This window comes from Eleginops maclovinus, chromosome 2 (genome assembly GCF_036324505.1).
Source record: "Eleginops maclovinus isolate JMC-PN-2008 ecotype Puerto Natales chromosome 2, JC_Emac_rtc_rv5, whole genome shotgun sequence".
NCBI lineage: Eukaryota > Metazoa > Chordata > Actinopteri > Perciformes > Eleginopidae > Eleginops > Eleginops maclovinus.
In genome coordinates this window covers 6,983,094-7,008,116 of record NC_086350.1, presented here as the reverse complement: position 1 = coordinate 7,008,116, position 25,023 = coordinate 6,983,094, and the positions used below count along the sequence as shown (strand labels likewise).

Sequence of the window (25,023 nt, the reverse complement as noted above, 5' to 3'; positions counted from 1 at the left end):
CCCGAGACTGCCAGAGAAGCCCGGGACACTCTGAACCCACCTGAGACAGGATGTCCAGCTCATGGACACCAAGCTGACAACTTATTCAGAATGCATTTACATGTTAGGCAGTGATCACTGGCTTTCATTTTTGTTAAAACCGAGGTTTGGAGTTATCTCTTTTGAAGTCTGTAACTCCTTTTCATTGCAGGTATAGTTCGTGAGGATAAATAAATGACTGTGATCAGTTGTTATATTCCAACAGGGAAAGAGAAGTATTTGCAGGGAGAAACTAGAATTGGGCTAAAGACTTCTGAGGTGAAAAAAACCCTTCATATCAGATGATAAAATATGAGAATTATGTGAAGCTTTAATCTTCATGTTGAGATTTGGTATTTTACCACACTGCAACTGGATAATATGTCAGTCTGGAAGTGGACCAGCGGTCATCAGTCATCAGTGTGTCATCATATGAAATATATATGAGTTACTTTTTGGTTTTCATCCATCTACTGGGGGACCTTCTATTAACTGGAAAAACGGAGATGGAGTGGTTTCTTTTTCTTTCTTTTTCAAAAAACTTTTTCTGCAATTTGATCTTAGACATTTTGGACGTTAAGATGCAATGTTACCTGATATGTAAACATACATATTTTCATTATTAATTAAGATTAAGTTTGTACATGACACTAAAAGTAGATTGACAACACAAATATTATTCAGGGTTTACTCACTGTTATATATTTATTAACTCAGTTTCACAAACTTTACTTCTTCATCAGCTGCACCTATACTACTATACATCTAATACCAAAGCAATCTCATTAATGACTTCATTTGCAACTACAGCTGCAACTGAGCTGCAGATGATAACTCTTTTTTATGCATTGGTCAACACAACTCAACAAACTCCCATCTACTAAAAAACAGTGAGATGTAATCGAAAGCTCTAGAAAAAGTTTCTAAGTTGACTGGTCAACGACATAATGGGTGTTACTAGACAGTGGACAGTTCACCAGCTAATGCATGTGTTCTAAACCTGCAGGGATTAATATCACATTGAGAAACAAAACCCTGGCATGCGCCACAATGAGATTTGAAGGATGATTGCTCGAGCTAATTGCTCCCCTATATCAACAGCAAATCAAGCTTGAATATCATCAGCCTGAAAAAGGCTAGACTCTAAGGAAACATTTTTGTGCCATTTCTTCACACCGCAGTCGATCTGGTCGGTATTATTAGGCCACAGATGGCCTTTGCATATTACATACCCAGTGTTTGATGTCAGGATGGTATATGAAAAGACACTGACAGTGCCAAAACAGGAAAACCGCATTGTTATATCCAAACATATCAAACCATTGGTATAGAAACCTCAATCTGCCGAACGAAATGCTGAAGATAAACAGTATGGATGGGTTGAGGGGAATGGCATATGCAGAGATGGAGCAAATCGAGAAAAGCCAAACAGAAGAAAAAACTGAAAACATTTTCGACATTTCGCTGATGCAATCATCTCGAGTTATTTATGTTGAGGTCATCAGCGGAAAAAATAAATTCTGAAAAAGCAAAAACAAACGGATGGTCTGCCCTTTAAAATCTGATTGGACATGAAAAATATTCAAATAATTGTAATAAATGTTATATATGAGGTGATGTATGCCAATAAAAGATATTGGTCTTTGGAAATGTTCTTTGTTCGTTATGTTAAGACAGTCTGGAGTGAATTTACTGTCCAAATGTTTTTATTAACCTGTTTAACTGAGCTGAGAGTGAAAGCGAGGACAACAATCTTCCTCTGGCTTTGTGAACTTTGCGTAACAAAGCTTCTCCTCGACAGCAGGTTTGCCTTTGTGACTGCCATTGTTAAAGTCATGAAACAGTGCACGACTAATATCTCTTTGACCCTGACTGGAATGCCAAAAAATTGCCGGAGGAGAAGGAACAGGGTGAAATGTATCAGGTGCATTTCTGCAATTCACGTAGATTTCTCAATGAACTTGGCCTCTGTTTTCCGAGTGTGACCTGAGGCCAAGCCTTCCGTGTGTGTGTGTGTGTGTGTCTTTACACAAGCCAACTTCAGAGTGCGCTTGAATGGCAAGGGGACGGAAACGAACGCTGTTTGAGCTAGGTGCAGTGCAAACACAGACAGTGCATGGGTCATTGTGTAAGACAGAGAGGAGAACGAAGGACCCACACACACTGCAAACACTCCCAGCTGTTCAGAGCTACGTTTGCATGTGTGGGTGTGTGCGCGTGTGCACGTTGTCCTCGCACTTGTGCCAGTCCATAGCTGCGGTCAGATACAAAAATGGGGCCACACCTTATGTCAAGGCTCTCTGTTTAACTTTCACAGGTATGTAAACTCCAACGCCAAAGCATGCATTTGATGTATCCGCAAAGTTTACCCAAAAGGGGAGGAAAGTTAATACCTAATTCAGTTTTGCAATGATCTCATCCATATTCCCGCCTATTGAAGACACAAATGCTCAGAGCATTCACTTATATCTCTCAGCCAATGAGACCAGTATGCGCTGGAAACAATTTTACAAGATGGTTATTTAAAGAACTATATGTTGGAGTGCTAAGTGGCCTCATAAAATGAACCTCTAACTAACTGTGTTAATTGTTGCTTGTGGAAGTAGGGAACATGTCATGATATAAGTGCTTCAGATTAAATCACATCCAAATTGCCAAATTGACGAGGACCCTGTCTGTTCTCAGACCTTTTTCTCATACCCTCTGGCTTATTAGAGGCCACTTGCTTGTATTTGCTCCACTGCTCACAGTGTCTGCGGCCTTTGCTACAGAGTCAAGCCATATGTCAGTCACATTTTATTGTGAATGTAAATGCCTGGGACCAAGCAGACTGAATGCGGTCTATCAATTATATATTGGAACACCAGCCTTCTGTTTGTTGTGAAATTCATTGTTTCTGCATTCAATGATCCCTGTGGTCAGTTTTGCTTCACATTTTCTATTAAGTCAGAATTTGGTTTATTCATAATACATTTCAAAACAGGAGTTATGCTCCTATCTGCCACCAATGCTCCAAAGTCTTTCAAAGGGATTAAGAGGATGTGTACGCAGATCTATATATTATAATATTGGTTTATATCTACTATGTAATCTTGCAGTGGACATAGTCTAAATGTGGATACAGAAACTAATAATATAATAATCTCTGGAAATATAACTTTAGTCCATTCCCCCAACGTGAACTGAATTTTCTGTCTATTGTTTCTGACATTTGGCTAAAAATATAAACCAAAACATACATTTAAAAAGTCATAATTCAACATCGGATAACATATAATTGTTGCATTGCTAAGTCGTAGTTAACAGACATGTTTTTTCCGGTTTCGGTTCATTGTGCTTCCGGCTTGTTAGCAAATATTAGCCTGTAAAAACAAAAATGCTATAGCGGGAGACCGAAAATCCCCCAAAACAAACCCCCAATTATGTTGTCTTGTGTGGCAAATAGTGCTGATGGTGGCACTAGCATAATTTATTCTTGCTGAACTATCACATTCAGTAATTACTAAGTGTATATTATATTACTTCTGTGCAACATACCAACTACAGTCACACTGGTATACTCGTGAGCCCGGTCTAGACACATGGCACAGTAGCAACAAATCCTAATCTCAGTCATTCTCAGGCCTCTCCAATTTGAAACTGGACTCTTTTTTTTCCCTCTAAGCCATTTCATTCATTTTAGTGAGTGTGCTCCTGAATAAAGGCTACAGCTTTGGCGTTGTGTCCCAGACTGTCAGATTTGGGTAAATTGATCCTGCCTCCCTGTTCTGTCTCAAGGGCCGTGGCCTGATCAGGAAAATACCCATGACAGTTTGGCTAGCAGCCTTGCTAAGAAGTGAGCGCTATTTAAAATTGAAATGTTGGAAATGAGTGTTTGAAGGTTTTAAACATTAGAAAAAACTGTGATTTACCTTTTGAATTTGAATTTACACAAGCTCCCCAAGTGGTATCGGACACTGGTGAGGCCAACCCGTCACAAATCATGCTTTCCATTGGGAGGACATGGTGCAGCATTTCAGCCTGAGCTAATCAGCCCGTAAGATGCAGAATACATGGTGATGCAGCATTGCAGATCTTTTTGCATGCATGTACACACAAGCATGCAAGCTAAAAAAACACCAACAGCTTGATATATCAGCGAGCAGGGTAAGGAATTAATCAGAGCACACCCTGCTTCCTTATCCACAGCTGTGGCCGAACAGAGGAGAGGAAAAGGTCAAACCCATTGGTCAGGAGGGGAGGACATGTAGAGTTGGTTTAACCTCTGACCTCACAGTTAGATGTACGAGGAGACATCTGACATCCAGGACTAAAAGGTCACTTTCCCTCAGCGTACCTCTGTGAATCGTCTTCCTCTGATGGCTGCTTCCTCTCACTACGTCTGACTAAATCTGAGTTTGGCTAATTGACGGAAGTGTAACAATCAAAAGGAAAAGAGTTAGAGGGAGATAACCGATGGACATTGAGAGGGGGGGGGCTTTGCGAGTGCATAATAGCCGTTTCCCCCCCTCTTGCCTGGGGCCCTGTGTAGATGCGGTGGACCCAGCCCCAGACGCCACTCCATGCTTTGGCACACTCTTCATTTCAGCCCTCTCACTGTTTCCAGCTGAACCAGATCCCATGCAAACACACGGGCAACTGGTGGGATTTTTTTAAATTTAGATGTCGGTTAAGACTACTTAATAATATTCAAAAAGACAGTGCGACATATCGTCCCATACTTGCCAAAATATGATCCCCCCCCCCCCCCCCCCCCCCCCCGCTTTCTTCCCAACATTTTGCATGCAGATGAAAAGGAACAGGCACAATAGTGCAATCTTGAAAAAAGTGCATGACAGTTCTTAAAGTAATAGAGCAGGCTGCGAAGAGGGTAAATACGGAGGAAGGAGGACAGCAAACGCCTTTCAGGAGACTGTTCGGGGAAATATTTCAAAGACAATGGCCTATAATGCGGCATAAATCACAAGCAGTGATGTGGCGTATGACTGACTCAGATTGATATGTCCTCGCTGACCCAAAATCTCTCATCCCTGCCTCAGCTTTTTGAAGTTAAATAAACAGTGTGTCACAAGATCTTCCACATACCACCCAAGTGCTATATGTGTGAGAGCCTCCCTGTGTGTCCGCAGCAGTGCTTGTGTCTATGGTTTGATTTGTGAGCATACTCATTGTATGTGTGGACACAGAGAGACAGCTAATGTGTGTCAGCGTGCACAGGCATGTGTGCGGCACCGACGAGCGAGCGTGGATGTGTGCGACACGTCTGTAATGACAATGGCGGGTGAAAAAAATAGCGCTGACGCACACTGTCCTTGGTCTGATCCTGCTTTAATAAAAAAGTGTCAGCTCTTTGAACATTTTAATTAAACTAAACAGGACCATCCCCACCCAGGCCCCGACGATGAGCTATGTACATTTGAAGACAAACAAGACCATCTGTTACGGGGTAGACATCAAATACATGTCTTTTTTATGTCACCCTGGGCCCGCATGTTGACTTTCATTATTTCTAAAATCCATCTGGAATTTTGATGGGCATGTTTTGAAGGAAAAGGCCTTGAAACCACAATGCAGGGATGTCTTGAAACAAAGGTCTCTGCGGTTTTGTCTGTTTCTCGTGGTCAACAACAGCCCGGCAGTCTCTGTGCTCAGATAGCTCATGTCTGTAATTTTAGTTTATGCCATCATTATTATAACACGTTAGACATTTTTCATGCAGTTTCTTGGAAGTTCACTGAATTGATGGTTTATGTGTTCTCTAAAGAAGTCAATCTTAAACCATAAAATTAAGACAGAAGAGAATTGGGTTCATTAGATGATTGACCGTCTAGGTGGAGAGGGGGAAAATATCCGGATGATTGTTGTTTGCTGCAGAGAAACTGACTTTTTCCTGACTTAAGTTGTGTTGATAAAAAAGCTGTGGGGTACAAATCTTACACCCGAGTGGGTTTGTTAAAAACACAAAAAAAACCATCACCTTTAAAATGTTCTCCACAGGTTATTAGATTTTCTACTGACTAACTTACATTTAGTGGAATTCAAATAAAACAATACACTGATCATTTGATGCCATTTGGTTAAATGATTACGGTTATAGTGAACTGCAAAGTCCTGAGACTACACTTAAATATGAGGCCCTTGCCTCCACATATTAAGTGTGTTATTTTGAAGTGTCACTATGAAAGTAAATATCCCAAAATAAGTATAAATAAATACATTCTATCATATAGTTTTGAATATGCATATTACTTAATTTCTCTGCAACACAAAGTAATGCATTTTTATTTTTAATCAGATTAAACCATACACTGTTCTGCAGAGCACCCACTGTATTTCATTCTTGATTTTAAAATAATTCAAAGCAGGAGTTCCCCTACAGTTAAAAGCTAATTTCTATATGTTTAACCAGAGCATTTCAGCATTGTCTTGTTGCCACCAGAGGGAGTCTTCCTAGTCAGATAAAAGCTCCCAAAGGAGTTCACTCTGTTTTTTGAACATCTGCTCAAAATTCACAACATTCCAACTCAAACCCAAACAATATTTATGTTTTGTTTGTAATGTTTTGTTCAAGCATTGCTCTGTAAATCAAAGTGACTGACAGAACTTCCCTGACACATAGTTATCATGACGCCAGTTCATTATTATTAGTCATTATAAGTCATGCAATTGTCATTTGTATTCATGCATCTGGATTCTGGAAAGTCATTCCTCGTCTGTTTGACTTTATGGGTCTTACTGTTGTGGTGGAGCTCATCCGGGGGAGCCCACACTGGTGGGGCAATGCCCAATGTTGCTTAGCCTGGGCCACAGGCCTATAAAAGGCCATTTCACTTGGTTCCTTTTAGTTTTCTGTACAACAACTACACGTGTAGAGCTCAGACTGGAAGCCCGTCCCATCCCTGCATATCCATGCTGGAGGAGGAGGAGGAGGCGTGGAGCCCTTTTGTTACCTGTGTTAGACTACCTGGCTGTTGTAAGTTAGTTACATGGAATGCGTTAAGATGTCTGTAGAGAAAAGGAGGAGTGGGCGATGTAGGAAAGCTCTGAACAAGACAAATTCCACAGGGTCGACAGGGCACTGCGGTAAGAGCAACTAGTTTTTTCTACCTGCATGGCGCAGCAAATGGGAATCGTTAATTAGGCTCTACCGTGAAAGTAAGGACGAATAGGAGGCACTTCCTCCAAGAACTCATTCACCTCTCAAGTCCGACCCTCTCTCAAGTTTCATTTTGGAATTCTTAGCCACCTTTCAGGTCGTCATCAGCATCTCACCTGTACTGCTGGACCATGGATTTCACACGGTCGAAGATTTCAATTGCTCTCCAGCTCCACGTCGCGGGAAATAGGCGGTATACGTGCATCTGGAAGGGTTAGGAAAGCTGCCAATGTGAACGGAAAGCGTGACCACTTTATGTTACAGTGCATGGCCTCTGGACAAAGTGGCAACGATCATGCACAGACCCCTCCGAAAGTGGAGTCTCAACGTGTTCCTGTGTTTCGGCATCATATACCTCAGACTTGGGTGAGTTTTCTTTATCTGTGTTTACCTTCGTGTTCTTTACACGCGCAAACCTGGAAATACATTCATTGCGACACTCGCTCTATTTAACTCCTTACAGGGAAGCTTCGGCTGCCCTCTGACCTCACACTAAACCATGATGTTAAAAATCAGTTTTCAGCTCAAAATAATATGTTAATCATTACATTCAAACACCTGCATCTGAGTGCGTAGTGCGTAGAAAGTGGCAGCTCATGCCTACACACAATATGATCGATACGCATTCAAACAGAGCTAGTATTAAGTTCACCTCATGAGACTCCTGCTTTTTTGTCGCACGAGATAATTTGAGCCGCTGTCATTGCTCCAGATCCAGCTTCACCCTGCATACCTTCATTAATAGAGGCAGACTGAGTTGTATTTCCACATTCCATCGGCCAGACGGAGGGTTTTTACCTGTTTTGCAATACCTCACCTTGATGCATAAAGACAGAAAGGCTCCTATCTATTTCTACTTTGCCGTGCCTACCGCAGTGCCTGATCATATTAGGACCCCCGTGTACACACACATATGTGATCATGACGAATTATGTATTTTAAATCCAGTGTAGGAAGTTTTTGTGTTTCTGTTCACGCTGTGCATGCTGGTTAATGTTTCTCTACTTATGAAATGTGCATGCTGAGTATTGCAAGCATTTCTCCTTCTGATAGTGAGCTGACCTGCCTGGAACTTATACTTACAACTATAATATATAACCAGTGATGGAAGAAATACTCAGATACCTTCTTGAGTAAAAGGAGTACAACCACAGTCTAAAAATAGTCCATTACAAGTACAAGTCCTTAGTTCAAAGTGTAGTAAAAGTACAGAAGTACAATTCTGCTTAAAAGTATTAAAAGTAGAAGTATTCATGGCCCACAATGACTATTTTACACTATTATGTGAAGCAAATGTTTGATACTTTATGTTCTACTGAGTAGATTAGTGTATAAATCATATTTCACATCATGTTACGTATGTCAAAAGTAATTACAAATACATCTAGCAGAGTAGAAAGGAACATATTTCCCTCTAAGATGTATGGAGTAAAGGTAAAATGGAAATATAAAGTAGAAGTACCTCAAACTGATACTTAAGTACAATACTTGAGTAAATCTACTTGGTTACATTCCACTATTGCATATAACTAGTTAATTTGTTTAACTTATAATGGGTGTTAGGGGGCTAAAGCCTTAGTAAAGGAAGAGGAGGAATAAATCAAAGTAGTAAATGCAATAGCCTATTTTTTTTTTTGTTGTAACACTATTGCATGTAATTCATTATAGACACTTTTATGTGGCTCCGTTTTCTTTTTTGAATAACTGTAGCAAACCAGTTGCTTAGAAGTTAACTGAATCATAAGCTGTCTCACAAATACACTGGTTAAGTCCATTCAACCTTAAGGCGCTTTCATAGTGTTTTTGGAGATTCCTGCAGCTACAATGAACCCAACAAAAAAAGAAACAGTGTCAGCCCTCCCTGAGAGGACCTCATGTAAAGTGAAGCGTGTAAATGACTTCAAGTTCCACAGATGCTCATATCACATGACAGTAGCTCCAATAAAGGGGGAAAGTCACCCATCTCCGTGTTTACTGAGCCTGAGCAGTTAGCTCATTCCTGCCATCCTTTTACTCCGGCTAAATCTTTCATTGTACCCTCTTCATTTACAATGACTGGAGCCTGCAGGTGTTGAGTGAGAGTCACGATGCTGAGGGGATAAAAGCTCTGCTCTCACTAAGCTCTGCAGCAAAATCTCCACAAGTATTTTATTTCTCTTCATAGATCCAATCTTTGGAAAGCAGAGTGCTATTTAAAAAAAAAACAGAAAGTTTTTACCTTTAGCAATCCTACGATCTGACAAGATTATTAAGCAATTTTACAGCAGGGTCCCAAAATGAATATCTGAACATTATAGGAGGACTGCCATTACATTGAACCAGACAGGCAGACAGAGCAGACATATTATAGACGCCTATAGGAGTATTATAGTGTTACCACAGGAAATAATAAGGTCCCTGAAAGTCATATTCGAGTACCACAAAAATGCTTTATTTTATGTTTTTAGGGAAATGTTATAGGAAAACTTGTTACAATACACACTGTATATGCCCAAGAATATCATATAATCCAAATATTGTGGGACGTAAGGACATTTCTTGATGGCTAATGCCCTCCAGGCACCCATACAGAAATATTATGAGAATAATTCATGTCATATCATAAGGACTTTATTGCATTTCTATGACACCAACTTGTTGATTCAGAGTGACATCCTGCCAAAGAAATGTGCTGATTTTTTGCACATGGAGCTGTGATGATGGTGTGAGGCTCGAGCAGCCAGCGTCTATGTTTGTTTATTTTTGGCTGGATGGTGGGGTGGGGAGGTGGGGTTGGTGGAGGGGGTGGGGGGATGGGGGGGGTGATGATGAATGAAACCTCCTGCACGTCCAACGGGGATCGGATCAGTGTCACTCTATTGTCCCGTTGTGGCAAAGTGGGCGGATAGCAGTGTCTCTCCCTGCCCAATGGCAGGCACGACTCTCATGAGAGTGGAGAGAGGCACTTTTCTGCCATGCAAAATCCCTAAAACCATCATCATTCCGGCTCGGGAACCCACAGTACTGTGTAACAGCCTCCGCCGCTGAGAGATGACAGAGCCAATATCAGCGCACACACGGCCCTGGGAGCTCGGAGCTGCGTAGAGCCACCGCACCAAAGACAAGCAGACGCACAGCACCTCTTTTTGATTTTGTGCGAAAGGGACTTAACACCGGGAATTATAAGGGAGTTTTCATCCTTCGTCTCACTCAATCCGAACGTGGCCATTTGCTCAATGTCATCATGATCATCTTCTCGTCGCGCAGTGTACTGCTGTCAGTCTATTACCCACAGATCTTCCTGATCCTGACGAGTGGCAGCTACCTGTAAGTCTGAGCCAATTAACGGAGTCCTTAATTAACTTTCAGAGAGTGCGCGCTCATCCTCAGCAACATAGAGACGCACGGGTTTGGTTTTGCTTCCGTGCAGCTTTCCTACCGGACAACGGGTGATCCTTCCTTTTCATTATACACCGGTTCTGATATACATTTCCTGAGTTCTCCTCGTCCACAGATTGGAGATTTATCTGAAGTTGTCTATATATTGTGTCATCAGGATGTCATGGCACAGGGAGCATACGTAGCAAAACTCCAACTTCAACAGTAAATTTGATTTTATTGTAGAATATTTTCACACACTTCCTAATGTTATGCAAGCGTAACTTCAGTAGGGAATATTCATTATTGGTAACATCGCCGGGAGAAGGATCCTTGTGTGAATAAACTAATTAGCTCAAAACCTGAAGGTTCTAATGTGCCGTGTGCAGGCGGATGAACATGTCTTGGAAGTAAGCAGTGATGGCTTGAGTCTAGCTGTCGTATCGCAAATATTTTAGCAAGACCAGAAAACATTTAGGTAACAGCTACATGGATTCATTTTGGCCACAGAGTGGCAGAGATGTTCAAGACAATTGGATGCTGAGATTCGCTCTTTCTTCCTGTGAGGAGAATTTCACACAATATGGGCACTTTTACGCATGCGAGCGCCCATAACCTGTCAGAGCGTGTGACAGATTATCTCGGTGCATTACCTCATCTTTGATGGATTCTCTGCATGTCGATGTTATCTTATCAAACCTCCTGCTTAGAACATATGCCTGCAAAATACATGTGATTGACATTATAATGCGCTGCGGCTTTGCATTAAATGAGAAATACTCTTGCTGGAGAACACTGGCTTTCCTAAAGCTTCCAAAATAATTACTCAGCCATGCTCCCTCGCTCCTTCCTTTACTGCCCGGAGACCCCAAACCTGATGCTGAAATAGATGTGGTTTTTGGTTTTTCTGTTAAAAGTGGGTTACACTGCTAAGTATAGTAATGTATTGCGCTTTAAAACTACACACCATTGTTTGTTTTGATTATGTAAGTATGTTTTCTGTTGAGAATTAAGCAGAAAATAAGTTTGTAAAGAAAAAACATTTATTAATTGAAAATAATGCAATGCCCTTTATTCAATGAAATAGATCTAATGCTTTGGCTTATTAAACTGTACACTTTGTAGAGCTGGGTGGCAAATGAGCTGTAAGGAAAAGGATTTGACCAGCAATCGGGCATTGCACACCTCACACACTCCACTATGAGGAATTCACTTAATGTTCCAATGGCAATAAATAGAGCGTTTCCACTCTTTTTTTGTTAATATCACACTGGCCTAACCGGTGTGATACTTTCTCACAACAGATTAAAACAAGATTCCGTGCACAGATCATTGTATTTGTAAATGAACACCAAACAAGGAAAATCATCAAAACAGATAGATCCTGCTCTTGGAAAAAGAAAGAGCACATTTCCACTTTAACTTATTTAACTTTCAGGTATTTTTGAGAGTGCATTCCTCGGTAGAAGATGCATGCCTGGCAGCTTAATAGTGTGTCAGTTAGGTTCAAAGTACTTGTTTGATGGAGTAGGTGGCTGTAAGCACGCTGCACGCCATGACATAGACTTTCTCTTTATGCCAAACTACCCTGTGATGGAATCTGTAAGCTCCTCACCGGTCTCTCTGCTACTGGTTTTTTCAATCACGTCCTTCAAAACATAATCATTTAGTTTCAGCTCAAAATGACAGCGGCCTCTGTTTCTCTGACATTGAATGTTTTTTGTAATGTGTTTTTCTTTGTGTGACTGTGTTACCCATGTTCTGTTAGGAAAAAAATCTTATGATTAATGATACAGATATGTGCTACCTGTAGGTGTTAGGTCCCTTGTGCAAAACTAGATTAGTGATTAGTTTAATCAATTCAAAATAAAATGTGAAAGAACATATAAGATTAATATGGCTTTACCTTTCAGAGGTTTGGATATGATTTTGGATATGAGCTTAACAGTACCTGTGCAAGGATTAGAGTATTACAGGAATGCATGCCACCTGTTGCTTAGCAATGAACAAAAACAACTAATTCCTCCCTCTATGACAATTGCATCAATGCCAAGTTTTCAATCAACCACTGCATGCTTTGGGTCTATAGATTCACCTCTGACATCTGACATATGAAATCATACTTTAGATTTGCCGTTGGCGTTTTATCTGATGGCAGATCTGTGACCGTGGGTGAGCTTGTCCCCAAGCCGCTGGCGTACACACAAGTATGCGCTAAGCAAACAGAATCGCATTTGTGCACTTTGATGATTTCAGGGATTTAAAAGCTTAGCTGTGGAATTCTCTGTTTGGTGTTGTCTGATGGTTCGGGTTGCCAGTAGTAGTCTGTGATTCTGTGAATTAGCAGGTGAACGACATGAGAAAAAGCCAAGAGGGGAAGTCACTAGGAGGTCTATTCGCAGGATCTAAAAATATCAATGAGCTTTTTAAGTTAAAATACCAGAGTTATACATATTAATTGTATTGCCTTTTGGATTTACATAAACAAACCACTTCTTTTCACTTGTAACGCCCTTTATGCAAGACAGCGTATTTATCCAGTTGCACATTACTTGTGTTAATGAGCCTGCCCTTTTGCTTTGTACCGACTACATGTCAGCGTTGCCATGAACAACCACCTATACAGCAGCAGGTCACAGAGGGTCAGAGGAGTTCAAGCCTGTTTAACAGCAGAGAGAGCGAGGAGCGTTCAGGCCACGGTGTTTTCTGCAGATGCACCTGATGAATTCCTGGTTTTCATTTCGAGTTGTTTCATTTTGATAGCCTTCAGTTGAAAGCGTAAAATAAAAAATAAGTTGCTTATTTTCTGTTTTAGGAAACACATCTTGGTTTGTTTACTGTCATTTAAAAGAGTTAGCTCTGTTGCAAAATCGACTGCCTTGAGAAGACAATGGGCTTAGTCCTCAGTCCAGCAACATTTAACTTGTGTCACTGCAGGGAGATTTATTTTATCTTGTGTGTTAAAAAATCCTATTTGTGTTTTTTCTGTCGTATGGAGAAATAAGGGAACATGGGATCAGAGGGTGAACTTTAATCGACAATCATATCTTTCTTCTTAGTCGGGAGTGTATTGTATCAACAGAAAGCATTGTTTCTCTTCTTTTCTTTTCACTCCTCTTTCGCCGCTGTTTCATTTAGCTGACACACAACTTGCCCACGTTAGTTTGCCCCATTTGTGGTGAAGCCTTTGGAGGCAGACGTCATACTTCAAAGCGGCCGTTTGCCTCCACGCTCGTTTATGGCTCCCAGTCCCTGACATGTTTGAAAAGTATGTATCTACATGGTTTCGACGGCTGTAAACAGAGTTGTGGAGAAAGTCAGCACTTTGTTTAGCTGTAATCTGTTTTGGCTTTCTCAGTGGTTACAAAGCCATCTTTAACATATGTTTTGATATTATCACATGCAGAGATCAGATATGATGACGTCCCCCCCCCCGAGGGGAGTAGAGAAGGGTGTTTGCCATTTGCGATGCAGCACATTAACACCCTGCAAATTAATGCGACCAGTGTTGAAAACAGTACATATTTTCCATGCAAACCAATCTTCCGATGTGGCCAAAGTAAAAGCAGTCTGTCATGAAATTTATAGGCAGTACTTTACACCCTGTATAACTTTCAAACACATAATCACACAAATCATAAAGAATAATATTTTGTGTGACATTTGGTTAAAATTTGAACCCTTCATCTACTTCACAGAAAACTGTTTGATGAAGTGTGTATACTGTTTTTTGCGTAAGAGGCAAGTCTGGCAACTCTTCACTGCAATTTGTTACTTAACAACTTACAAAAACCCCAACTTACTAATGCACCGTCCAAAACACGACCATCTCGAAGGCTGTCAAATCAGCATCTTGTTTTCCATATCAGGGCTGTTATAGCATCTTTAACTGTATATTTTTTAAGCTTTAGTTTTTATTATTTTTAAGGTTTTTGATGAAACTCTAATCCTTTAAATAGAAGCTGGTACAGTGTTCCCTTCACTGTGGAACCTGCATCAATCACTTGTTAAAATGAATTATGTTTTGGAGAGTTTTACATAAATGAGTCAGTATGACCGTCCTCTAAAAGTCCTAACTGTGTGTGTGTGTGTGTGTGTGTGTGTGTGTGTGTGTGTGTGTGTGTGTGTGTGTGTGTGTGTGTGTGTGTGTGTGTGTGTGTGTGTGTGTGTGTGTGTGTGTGTGTCCTTGATGTGTGTGTGTTTGGTGGTGTCTTTCTCTTACTTTTTCAGGGCCCTGTCCTCGGTGGTGGCTCTGGGTGCCAACATCATCTGCAACAAGATTCCCGGGCTGGCACCTCGCCAGCGGGCCATCTGCCAGAGCCGCCCGGACGCCATCATTGTTGTGGGCGAAGGCGCCCAGATGGGCATCAATGAGTGTCAGTACCAGTTCCGGTATGGACGCTGGAACTGTTCGGCGCTGGGAGAAAGGACAGTCTTCGGTCAGGAGCTGCGAGTAGGTCAGTCTGAGTTTTTTCACACATATGAAGGTGCACATTGTGCGCTTGTGTGTGTATTTGTGAATGTGAGAAAAAAAATATGTTGAATTTTGTCCAACCTTTTTTCTTGTTGCTAGATCTAAGATTGAATTTAAAGTTTGTGTCCAATCACACGTTAGTTTTGAGTTATTGCTTTGATTTGGAGTGAACTTCTTCTACCCTGCAAGACTTTTGGGTGGGTAAATCATAATGAAAATGTAGCAGAGCTTTCTCTAAACTCTTGGACATTGCTAGGGGAACCCATACATGTTGACACCTATATCTGTGTGTTAATGAGGGTGTGGGTATTATATCAAACACAGAATTGCTATTCAGGAATTGCCAAAATAAAATAAAATAGTTAAGATCTTTTCACACTATTAAGCTCCATAAAATGAGGAATAATACAGGCCCGATAAACATGCAAGACTATCGGCGTTTTTGGATCTCAAATCATTCAGAACTGTCACTCTTATTAAAGATGAATGCATCTAAAATGTTGTACTGTATTTCACATTTGAAAGGAAAAATGATATCTTGTACTTTAAATCTTCAGTTTGAGCAAAAAAACTGTTTCAATTACCCACTGAAACAAACACCAGCATATATGCTGTGTGAGACGTTGTTGTGCAGTATGGAATAATGTTTGTTTAACTTTGAAGCTGCTTATGGGGTGATTATAGAGGATTATCAAGGTTAATGACCTTAATTTAGAAGTTTGTTTAAGGGATAAAGTCATCCCCTGAGAGTAAGGGATATTGTTAGTGATAGATACACGACTGTGTGTGTGCATGTGCGATGTTCCATCACAATGGATTATTTCATGATGAAGAAACAAAAAAAAAAAGGATCAGAACTTGGATGTTGTGTGTGTGCGGGATGCAACCCAGAGGACATTTTATTTCTGCATGTTAATCATTTGTTGTCATTTGGTAATAATAATCAGGCCAACCATAAGAAAACCAGTCATTTTCTTCCTGAAGTGGGAATAGAAGTTACATAATGCTTGTTTGAAGCCATTCCTATTGTCTCAGTTTTAAGAAACTGTACAAGAGGAGTATGAAATGTGGTACCAGCCCCGACCCTCTGAGCCCCATGAAATATGGCTCCTCACAAGCCAAACCCAAGCTGCACACATCACACAGTCAAAACTCAAACCAGCAACGCGCAGCCTCTTTGACTCTCCATTGTATAACCATCCGCATTGGCATTGCTCAAGAGGACTTCATATACTGCTGAATCTATCCCATTTTTTAGTTGTCCTCTATTCAATCGACAATGTTGTATTTCTCCAGCGCGCTCTGGTTTCTGTTGATGTAGCTTCTGCAATGGGGCTGTCGGTTAGCGGCATGCCGACCATTGCTGGCTTCGGCGAAGTTATGGAAAAGCTACCGAAAGGCACTGCGGCCCTAATGGGGAAAACGTATGGTTGAAAAATGATATCGCAAATGAGGAGACAACTAATGGTGTTATTGCAGAGAGCGCTTGTTGAACCAAAATAGATGGACACATCTGTTGTCAATCGGGCTAAATTGGTTGTGTCCATGCCTGGCGGGACACATACATACAGAAAAAGACCTTAAGCAGACAAACATTTACATTTACGATGCTTTTGTTTGAGAGTCTTGGCTCTCCGCAAACCTCTTTTGCATCGCTTTTGTTTTACAGGGTCTTTTTTATATTTCCTTTCATTTGGAAGATGCTTTGTTGCCATTATGTTGCGGTTGGGCTGTGCATTTAATCCAGTGGCTCTGTTAACAATCATTCCTCTTAAGGAGTAGCTGAATTAGCTCCAGCTCTCGCTCCAAAAGATTTTTTTCTTTGTTTTGAATGTGGCGCTTGCATTTGTAATGGAGCTCATGTTGTTTTCCTCACCACTCAACAGACCCTTTCCTCCTTCTTTTGGTCTGTTCTTTTATGCCCTTCTGTAGGGGGCGGAGATCTAACAATGATTTAAGGCACTAGAGGCATCGATTTGTTTGCGTTTTACAAATTATATTGGTTACCTAAATCACTTTGCAGGATAAAACCTACATTTAGCAATTTAGTTTTTTTTTTTCTCTAATGGGAATTGTAAGCGTTCATTAATGTTTTTGTATTTTATGTCATTCAACCCTATGGGGGCTCTTTCTCCATAATGGCGTCATCTGAATTTCGCTGTTCTTGTTTGGTTTTTAGTGGATCTGCACAAATGTACAACTTAATTTCGCTAAAGGTTCTCATGACAGATTTAGATAACACATTATTATTTTGCATATTGTTGAACATTTACATTTTTGTAGTTATTCTATGTGATAACCAACATGAATCTGTTGGCACATTTGAATCATACATGTGAGTGACATGTGTTAAGATAATCTAATACTTTAGGGTCCATAATAGGGACATTTGCAGGGTTAAATAAGGAAAACGCACTTTAGCTCTGTTTTTGATAGCTTTTTAAAAGACAACAGGAATGATATAGCGCAGGGTTCTTCCTCTCTTCTTTTTATGAATAGATTTCTTCTGTGTTGGCTTATTATGTGAAACCCATGGATGTTCTCAGGCAAACGTTCTGACATGAACATTAGTTACATAAAAGAAACATTTATCAAATTAACTGAATTCAGAAATCATCTCTGAAATAAACCAACATTCATCTGAGCTTTTTTTTTTTTTGTTTCCTGATGATTGAAATATCATATTTTAGTTTGTTCATACAATTGCTGCCCAAAATCTGAAATCAGCAGCATTTATTTCCTTAACAACTTGCTCTTTCTGTGTTCAGGCTTCGTTCTGTGTCTTTGCTCGGAACTTAAAAGAGACCTGTTGGTATATAGATTCATAAAAGTTTTGTTTAACTGGCTTAAAACCATCCCTGTGTCAGCTATGCCACTTACCATCACCATCTTTGCTTACCTGAAATGATAGGTAAAGTGTGGCACCTGCTCCAGTGGATTTAAGTCATTTAAAGTCATCAGTTTTGTACAGTAAACGTAACTGATTTGCTCGTCATCTTCGACTGATTTGCTTTTAAAGCGCTCTTGGAGAGTTCTGCTCATACACAGCTTCACCACTTAACCAACAATTGATGTTTTAAGCCTTTCCTCTCACCATATTCTAAATCATGTATATTGTTAGCATCGAGATACATTTTGTCAAAAACTCTGCTGCTGTTTTCCCTAAACTTTAACCAAGCGGTGAGCTAGTCTGCTGGGTTGTTGGTGTTTGAGGCAGTGGGATGACGCTCTCCACTGCTGTAGATGGGAATGCTGTTGGGTTGGAATCTGCTTGTTCAGTTTAGCAGTGTCCCACTTGGTCATCGTGGGAGACCACAGAAGCCACAGCTCCTGCAGAACTTGACTGCCAAAAGTGGGCGATTTAGCGTTTTTCTCTCAACACCTTATTGTGAAACTGCTCACCGCTTGCCTCGCACACGACAAACTCGCTTCTGATAGTTTCCAGTGTTTGTTGCACACGATTGAAGATGTAACCATGTTTTCTGACCATGTCTGTGTGTATTATGGAATTCTTTAAGATGGCATATGAAATCATGGAATACACCCCTTCAACAAAATGTTCCAATCCCTGCTCCCAATCTGCAAATTCCCACATCATCATAATCAAGCACAGGGGAAAAGCTATTCCCATTCCGCTCCCATTTAAGTTTTTCATTCAAATCCCCCAAATTATGAACACTAAACCTTTCCCCCTGCTCTGTGATCCAGTCTTAGTTTTGGACTGGAGGGAGGAGATGTCGGCATTTTTTCAAGAACCAAAGATCAGCCGACCGCAAGTCTAATGCATTCTCTCTGTGCTGCCTGCTCTTGGAGGCAGTCTCTGTTCTGGAGCTTCTCCATGATATTACATTGGCTTTCCAAGAGAGCACACATTAATAGTTGGTTTATTGAGCATTTGAGAGCGGGAGATATCTTCATTCAGCAAAGGTGATTCTGTTTCAAAGGCTGATCACTTGATATTTATTCCACTCTTCTACTGTAAACAGAAAAAGTGTTTTCAGTTCAGGAGAAAGCTTCTGCTTCGGCTCCATCCCTGTTGCATGACACTGATAAACACAAGACTTGAGGGTAGATGGATTGATGGAAAAACAAAGCATCCCCATTCCTGTTTTGTATTCTGTTCCTTCACGAGCATCTCTGTTTTGCGAAGAGCATTGGCTTTCCTATTAGGCTCTAACTGACAAATTGGAGAACAAAACCATAAACATGCAGTGAGATTGGAAACTGGCAATTTAAGTACGTCTCTGTTTCCTCTGCAAAAGCAGATTTAGCAGTCCTCTCGTGATGCCCTGCTATGGTGTTGGCATGAGATGGTGCTTTGAAATGTGGGATGAATTATCCCTTGCTAACAGAAATGGGTATTATTGAGCGGCTTGTTGCAGTCTATTAAGAAGTAATAATGAAATTATAGACAAATCCATCAGCAAGTCATGAGGAAAGGAGGGTTTAAGCATAAGAATGGCAAACGTGGTCAATCCTCCAGTCTTAATCCTTGGCCTGGTTTCTGGATGAATCATTCTGTTTTAAATATTTCTGTCATGACTGATCCTACGGCTGTGATTTGTTGATGCCGTTTTATTATGCGTATTTAAGTGTGTTCAACCACGCGTGGAGTGCATCGAAAGCTCAATGTGGTTTCGGTTACACATATAACATAATATGTTGACGTGTCTTTGATCCTGCCAGTGATCTTTGCCCCGTACCTCAACTTCTACACTCAAACAGTATTATGTGACAGAGCTTTTTGCGCCTGTTGCAAATATTCTGTTCTATTATTCTTTTTTTAGTAATCAACTCCTTTAATACTGTACTTTTCTCTTTCTTGAATGTTATCTTTTAACTTGACCTAAAAGAAAAAGCCTGATTGTGTCCCAACATCAGACATTCCTTTAGTTAACCACCTGTAATAGAGATACCCTTCTCTTAAAAGACCTGCTTATGAACACCTTGCAGCTTTGTTCAAATTGCACTGCACTTGATGTCGGCGTTTAGGGCTTGAAAACGGACACCTTTCAACGGCTACACTCAGCATCAAAGGCCAACACTGGCCCCCTTGTCATAAAATGGCCTGCTCTGGTTACTCTCTGTTTGACTTTCCAGCCAGTTTGTCACCGTCCTGATTCATGCGTTTCATCTGAAAGAGGTTTCTTGTTGTCCCGGCAGTGAAATATTACAAAAGTTCAATCATTCTGCCTCGGGCCCGTTGCACAAGAATAGATGCAGCACTTGAGCAGGTGAGCTGGTTTAACTGCAGAGGGAAGAGTGATGTTTTTTCCTTTTTTCTGCAGGGCCAAAAAACAAGGTCAAAATGAATCTGTTCCTAAGGAGGACAAGATAAAAATCTCTACGTATAATTGGCAACTTTATAACAAAGAAGGCTTTTTAGGAAAGACTTAAGGAACAGTCTGGTTTGCTCTGATACCTACATCATACCTCTTTTCCTTTCACTTCTCCACAAAGTACTGTCTATTACTCCCTTTCTGTCTCTTTCTTTTTTATACTGTATACATCTGAGGCACTAGGCTGTTGCTCCGAGCTGTGTGTCATGACAATAAACTGAGAACAGGGAAACCTGATAAAAAATGTCTGTATGAGGCAAACAAATGCAAGTATGATAAAATGTGCAGGCTTAGTCTGAAGGTAGGAAAGAAGAGGGTGTGTTCGTGTCTGTATTTTCCCATCCTGCTTTATAGTATGACCTCCCAGCCAGTCACACCCACCCTCCTCCCTTGTTTACCCATCTCCCCGTGGAAGCACAGAGTGTGGTGAAGGCAGGGGGCGATCCACCTGCCAGGACTGCAGAGCTGCAGGGGCCAAACCAGCGTCAAGTCAGATAAAGGATGTTTAAGTCAGCAGGTTCATTGAAAACCACTTGTGTGGAAAGAACTCCCGGACAGGCACGTACTTGATCGGGAGCTGGAGATGTAGGACCGCTCCGAGCAGAGCGCCCTGTGAGAGGAGGGGAAAGGTCACTCACACACAGATAGAGCCAGACATAACTCAGGGTTGAGGTGGGTACTTTGTTTAGTGGAGGAGGACAAGTACAAAGAGGATGTGGTTGATAGAAGTTATTGGATTTTTGGTTTACACTCCATGCCCTTTTAAAAAAAGCTTCTTTTTTTTTACATTGTTATAGTTGAAATTACCCCACATTCTTAAATGAGAAAGATTGATGGTGGCTTTGGCTCTTATTTAAGAATCCTTGTGGTGTCCATTACTGATGATTTAAGTTGTATTTAGCATTTCATCATCTAAACTAATGCTGTAACCAGATTGTTATCCCCTAGAAAAACAAGAACTAAGTAATAAAGGTTTCAATTCACAAGGTTAACCACAGTTAAAACTGCTACTGGTTTATCACAAGGGCTTGAGCCATTGACAGTTGACCTTCTCAGTCTTTTTTTTAGGATTAGGTATGAGGATTTGTAGGTTGTACAGAAGACGGCCTCAGAGCAGATTTCTTGGGAAAAAAACAACTCTCAGTTATTTGATACATAGAATCAGATGGAATATAAATAAACTACAGTGCCAGTCGTAGTCAATCAATACAATTATGTGGCCTAAAATAGCCATACATTTATTTATCCAGCATTTCTCCTCTCATACGCTGCACTACAAGATTTAAGGACAACAAAATACTTGCAGATTATAAATGCATTGGCTGAGATCCTTCTCCTTCTCGGAATCAGTCGATGGTCATTTGTGGTGAAATCGTATCCCTGCAGAATGCAAGTACAACATCGCAGCCCAACCTAAGGCTAATAATGAACGGACAAGAAAATCTATTCAAACGACCATGTGGTTCCATTCGTGCTTTGTTTTCTCGTTTTGACGGAGTTAAAGGAAATGCAAGTTGAAATATTAATTTCGACCAGCTGAACTTTTCAACAAACTCCTCTTAAATTATGTGATTCGGCCTCAAAAACAGACGTTGAAGTTAAATATCAACTACAGGATAAACATTCTTTCCTTGAAAGCAAGTAAGTCAGTCTTACTCTGAAACCAAACCCACAAACACCGACAACCTGGTGCTTATTCAAATAACTTGAAGGAGAAAGAATGAATCTTAAAAACGTAACACATTTCTTTGCCTCATATTTTAAAGACTGTCTTCATGAGGGAGTTAAATTCTTCCTTGTAAAAAGTACCAAGTTATCCCGTTTGACATATGAGCTTAGTGAGTTGGCTATACCCAGGCCTCGTGTACTAAAGCGTCAAAAACTCATTCTTCAAAACTGGCTTTTTTTTTCCACGAGCACACAATTGGGTACTTTGACACTGGTGAACTCCCCTAAAGAACCATCAATCATCTCACTGCCGCAGAGGTTTTTCCCTTTGTGGGATTAGTTTCGTGTTGGTTGTACAGCCTTGGGGCACATTGTGGTTATCCGCTCAGATATGTAATCATTCACACAATTCTGTTATCCTGTAAAAAGATAAAAATATGTTGCCGTTATCATGAAAAATGCTTTATTGTGGCTGCTATCGTGGAACCAGATCAAATATCTCTGATGCATCGAAGTGCGGAGCGCCCAGCAAATCTGCAGATTCACTTCCAGGCAACCAAGTGCTTGATGCTATGCGGATAACAGTGTGCAAATGATGCGTGCATTGTGTTATGGTGGAACGGTGGTGGATAAAAGGCCTATTTTTCAGCCCATCAGCATGTGGGTAGCCGTAATCCTCTCTGCCCTCCTCCATGTGAGTCCAGGGAAACAGAGCAGTCGTATACATGTGTGTGTGTTCCAATGTGTAGGATGTTTCCCCTCACTTTTATCAGATAGGGGAGTCAGATGTGTTGTTGTTCTACAGTGTGTGGGCTGTGGTCATCGCGGCTTGTTAAAGGTCATCTCTTACTCTTTTTCTCCCAATTTCTCGCCTCACATCCCCTGCCCACAACATGTGTCTGTATCTAGGGTGGGGCCTCTCGTCCTACGCAGCCAAACAGCGCTATCATCGCCAGGCCCCTTGTTCATTCATCAGCTATGTCTCTGTCTCAGACTGTGTGGGTGTGTCGGGAGCTGGGGACCCTCTCCTTTCCCTCACCCTGTTTCTCTCTCCTGCCCACCCACTGTCTGTCTGCTGACGTGGCCCGGGGTCGTTTTGGACCCTGGCCCTCGGGCCCCTGCGCTTGTATACATGTGAGTTGTTCGCCCCTCCCCTCCCCGCGGTGCTGTGTTATCGGTGGGATCTGCGTCTGTCTGTGTCTGCCAGGGCCGCTAGACGCAGGAGGAAACAGGATGCGAGAGGATCAACTGTAATCTCACAGTGCGCTTTGTTCCACACAATCCCAGGCCGATCACTGTATTCTCTACACGCAGGCCGCCACTGGACATTTACATGTGCCAACAATCACACCGCTACTGGCCCACTTAGGTGAGAGCGAGAGCCAGTGGGTTTGAGGCATAGAGACGCTGGTAGGAGGAAGAGGATGTGAAGAGACCTGGGCTTTATTTGAGGGTTTGATGAACATCAGCGAATATGGAAATGTTAGGTCTGGAGGTTTCTTTTGTAATGAAGAAAGGAAACATGTCATCAGTGGCATATTTGACTCGCTGATTATAGTGATGAGGATAATGATGTCTACAATGATATGATGTGGGATTGATATATATCTCAGTAAATATGTTTCCATTGAAGATGAAACCAAGTCAAATGGGATAGAAATTGAGGAAAATCCTCAACTCTGTCCTCAAATGAACCTGATGATTACCGTGTTGGGCACATACAGGCCTACATTTCCAGATCTGAGCAGGTGAGATCCTGATTCGGTCTCATTATTAGGATGAAAGGGTGGGAAGCAGGATTTGTGCCTGTTTTAGCAAGTCTCGGTATTCAGTCAAAAAGCTTTATCTCCACCTCAGGGAGATCAGGGAAGAAAAAGGATGCTTTTGAGATGTTTTCTGCCAGCCCAATTTTCTATGCCTGGGAGGCAGCTTACTTAAATTCTTAGCATTTAATACCGGCAACGTTAAATACTTTCATAATTGTTTTAGCTTTACAGCTCAAAGCCCTCCTTATTATATGAATCAAACTCGGGACCCTACAGTAAGCGGCTGTGCCAAAGCGTGTCACTTCCCCAGCTCCATGATGTGAGTACACTGAGAATGTGGAGCCTAGTTCTGGTAAAACAATATTATTTTATTGTACAGGAACAAGACTGTGCTAATTCCTCAAGCTGCAAACCTCACAGACCACAAGCGTTTTCTATAATTTGCTGGGAGCATATGTTCATAGCAACGGTACATAAAGCGGAACGGAAAACAGTAGTAGAGTGCGCATTAGTCAGTTCTAGTGATTGGTATACAAAGCAAGGGGTTTTCCTCCAATTTTCTTCCCCTTCCATGGGGCCCTGGAGACACTGTTCAAGCGCCGGCAAGGCATTGGTTAGAGCTTGTTTTTCAGTGTTCTGGGTGTCATAACTTTATTATATATGTACAGTGTGGAAACATATCTTTATTTGAATCATTTTCAAGTACTTATACATACAATTAGTGCTACAAAACGTCTCAAATTATCTCAGATTTTATTTGATTCCATTTTTGCTGACGTTTCTTTTTTTCATATTTAGCATTTATCTTGCTTTATAAAGTTGTGTTTTTCTTTTGTTTGAGAGCAGTGACTTTTTTGGCTTTAGGTTTTTCACTTTATCAGGAGAGTGGAAGTGCAACAAGGTAGAAAGAGTATCCAGAATAAGTAGGAAAAACAACTTTTAAGAAGATTAGTTTGAAGTCAGTGAAGCTCCAGAAACAGTCATCTTAACAACTACCTCCCTATCCACCTTAAAACATACTGAGTGGGTAATTGGGGTGTTGAATTTGGGGAATTAACAACTGCTCTTTGCTCTAGAAAAAAAAAGAAAAAAGTTAATCAGTCAACATCACCACAAGTGTAAAGCCCCCCAGCCACCAGCAGGTGACACTTTCCCCTTTGTTCACTGTAGTGCCATTTGTCCGTGACAGGATGCCTTTGTGCTTAATGGATATGAAGCTCTGAAACTTCAGTTTATCGTTGAGTT

The 25,023-nt window shown here is 41.1% G+C and overlaps 1 protein-coding gene across 2 annotated transcripts in view; it reads left to right on the top strand.

Moving 5' to 3' along the window:
* The first annotated feature begins 7,019 nt into the window (after positions 1 to 7,019).
* Positions 7,020 to 25,023, top strand: part of wnt7bb (wingless-type MMTV integration site family, member 7Bb) — a 29,562-nt gene continuing 11,558 nt past the window's right edge. Inside the window, exons 1-2 of one of the 2 annotated variants that reach the window (XM_063912584.1) lie at positions 7,020 to 7,540; positions 14,762 to 14,988. In XM_063912584.1, the coding sequence (XP_063768654.1) occupies positions 7,470 to 7,540; positions 14,762 to 14,988 (298 nt within the window). In that variant the 5' untranslated portion in view covers positions 7,020 to 7,469. Of the gene's footprint in view, positions 7,541 to 10,095; positions 10,481 to 14,761; positions 14,989 to 25,023 lie in introns of those variants that run through there. The other variant, XM_063912576.1, reaches the window with a different exon arrangement.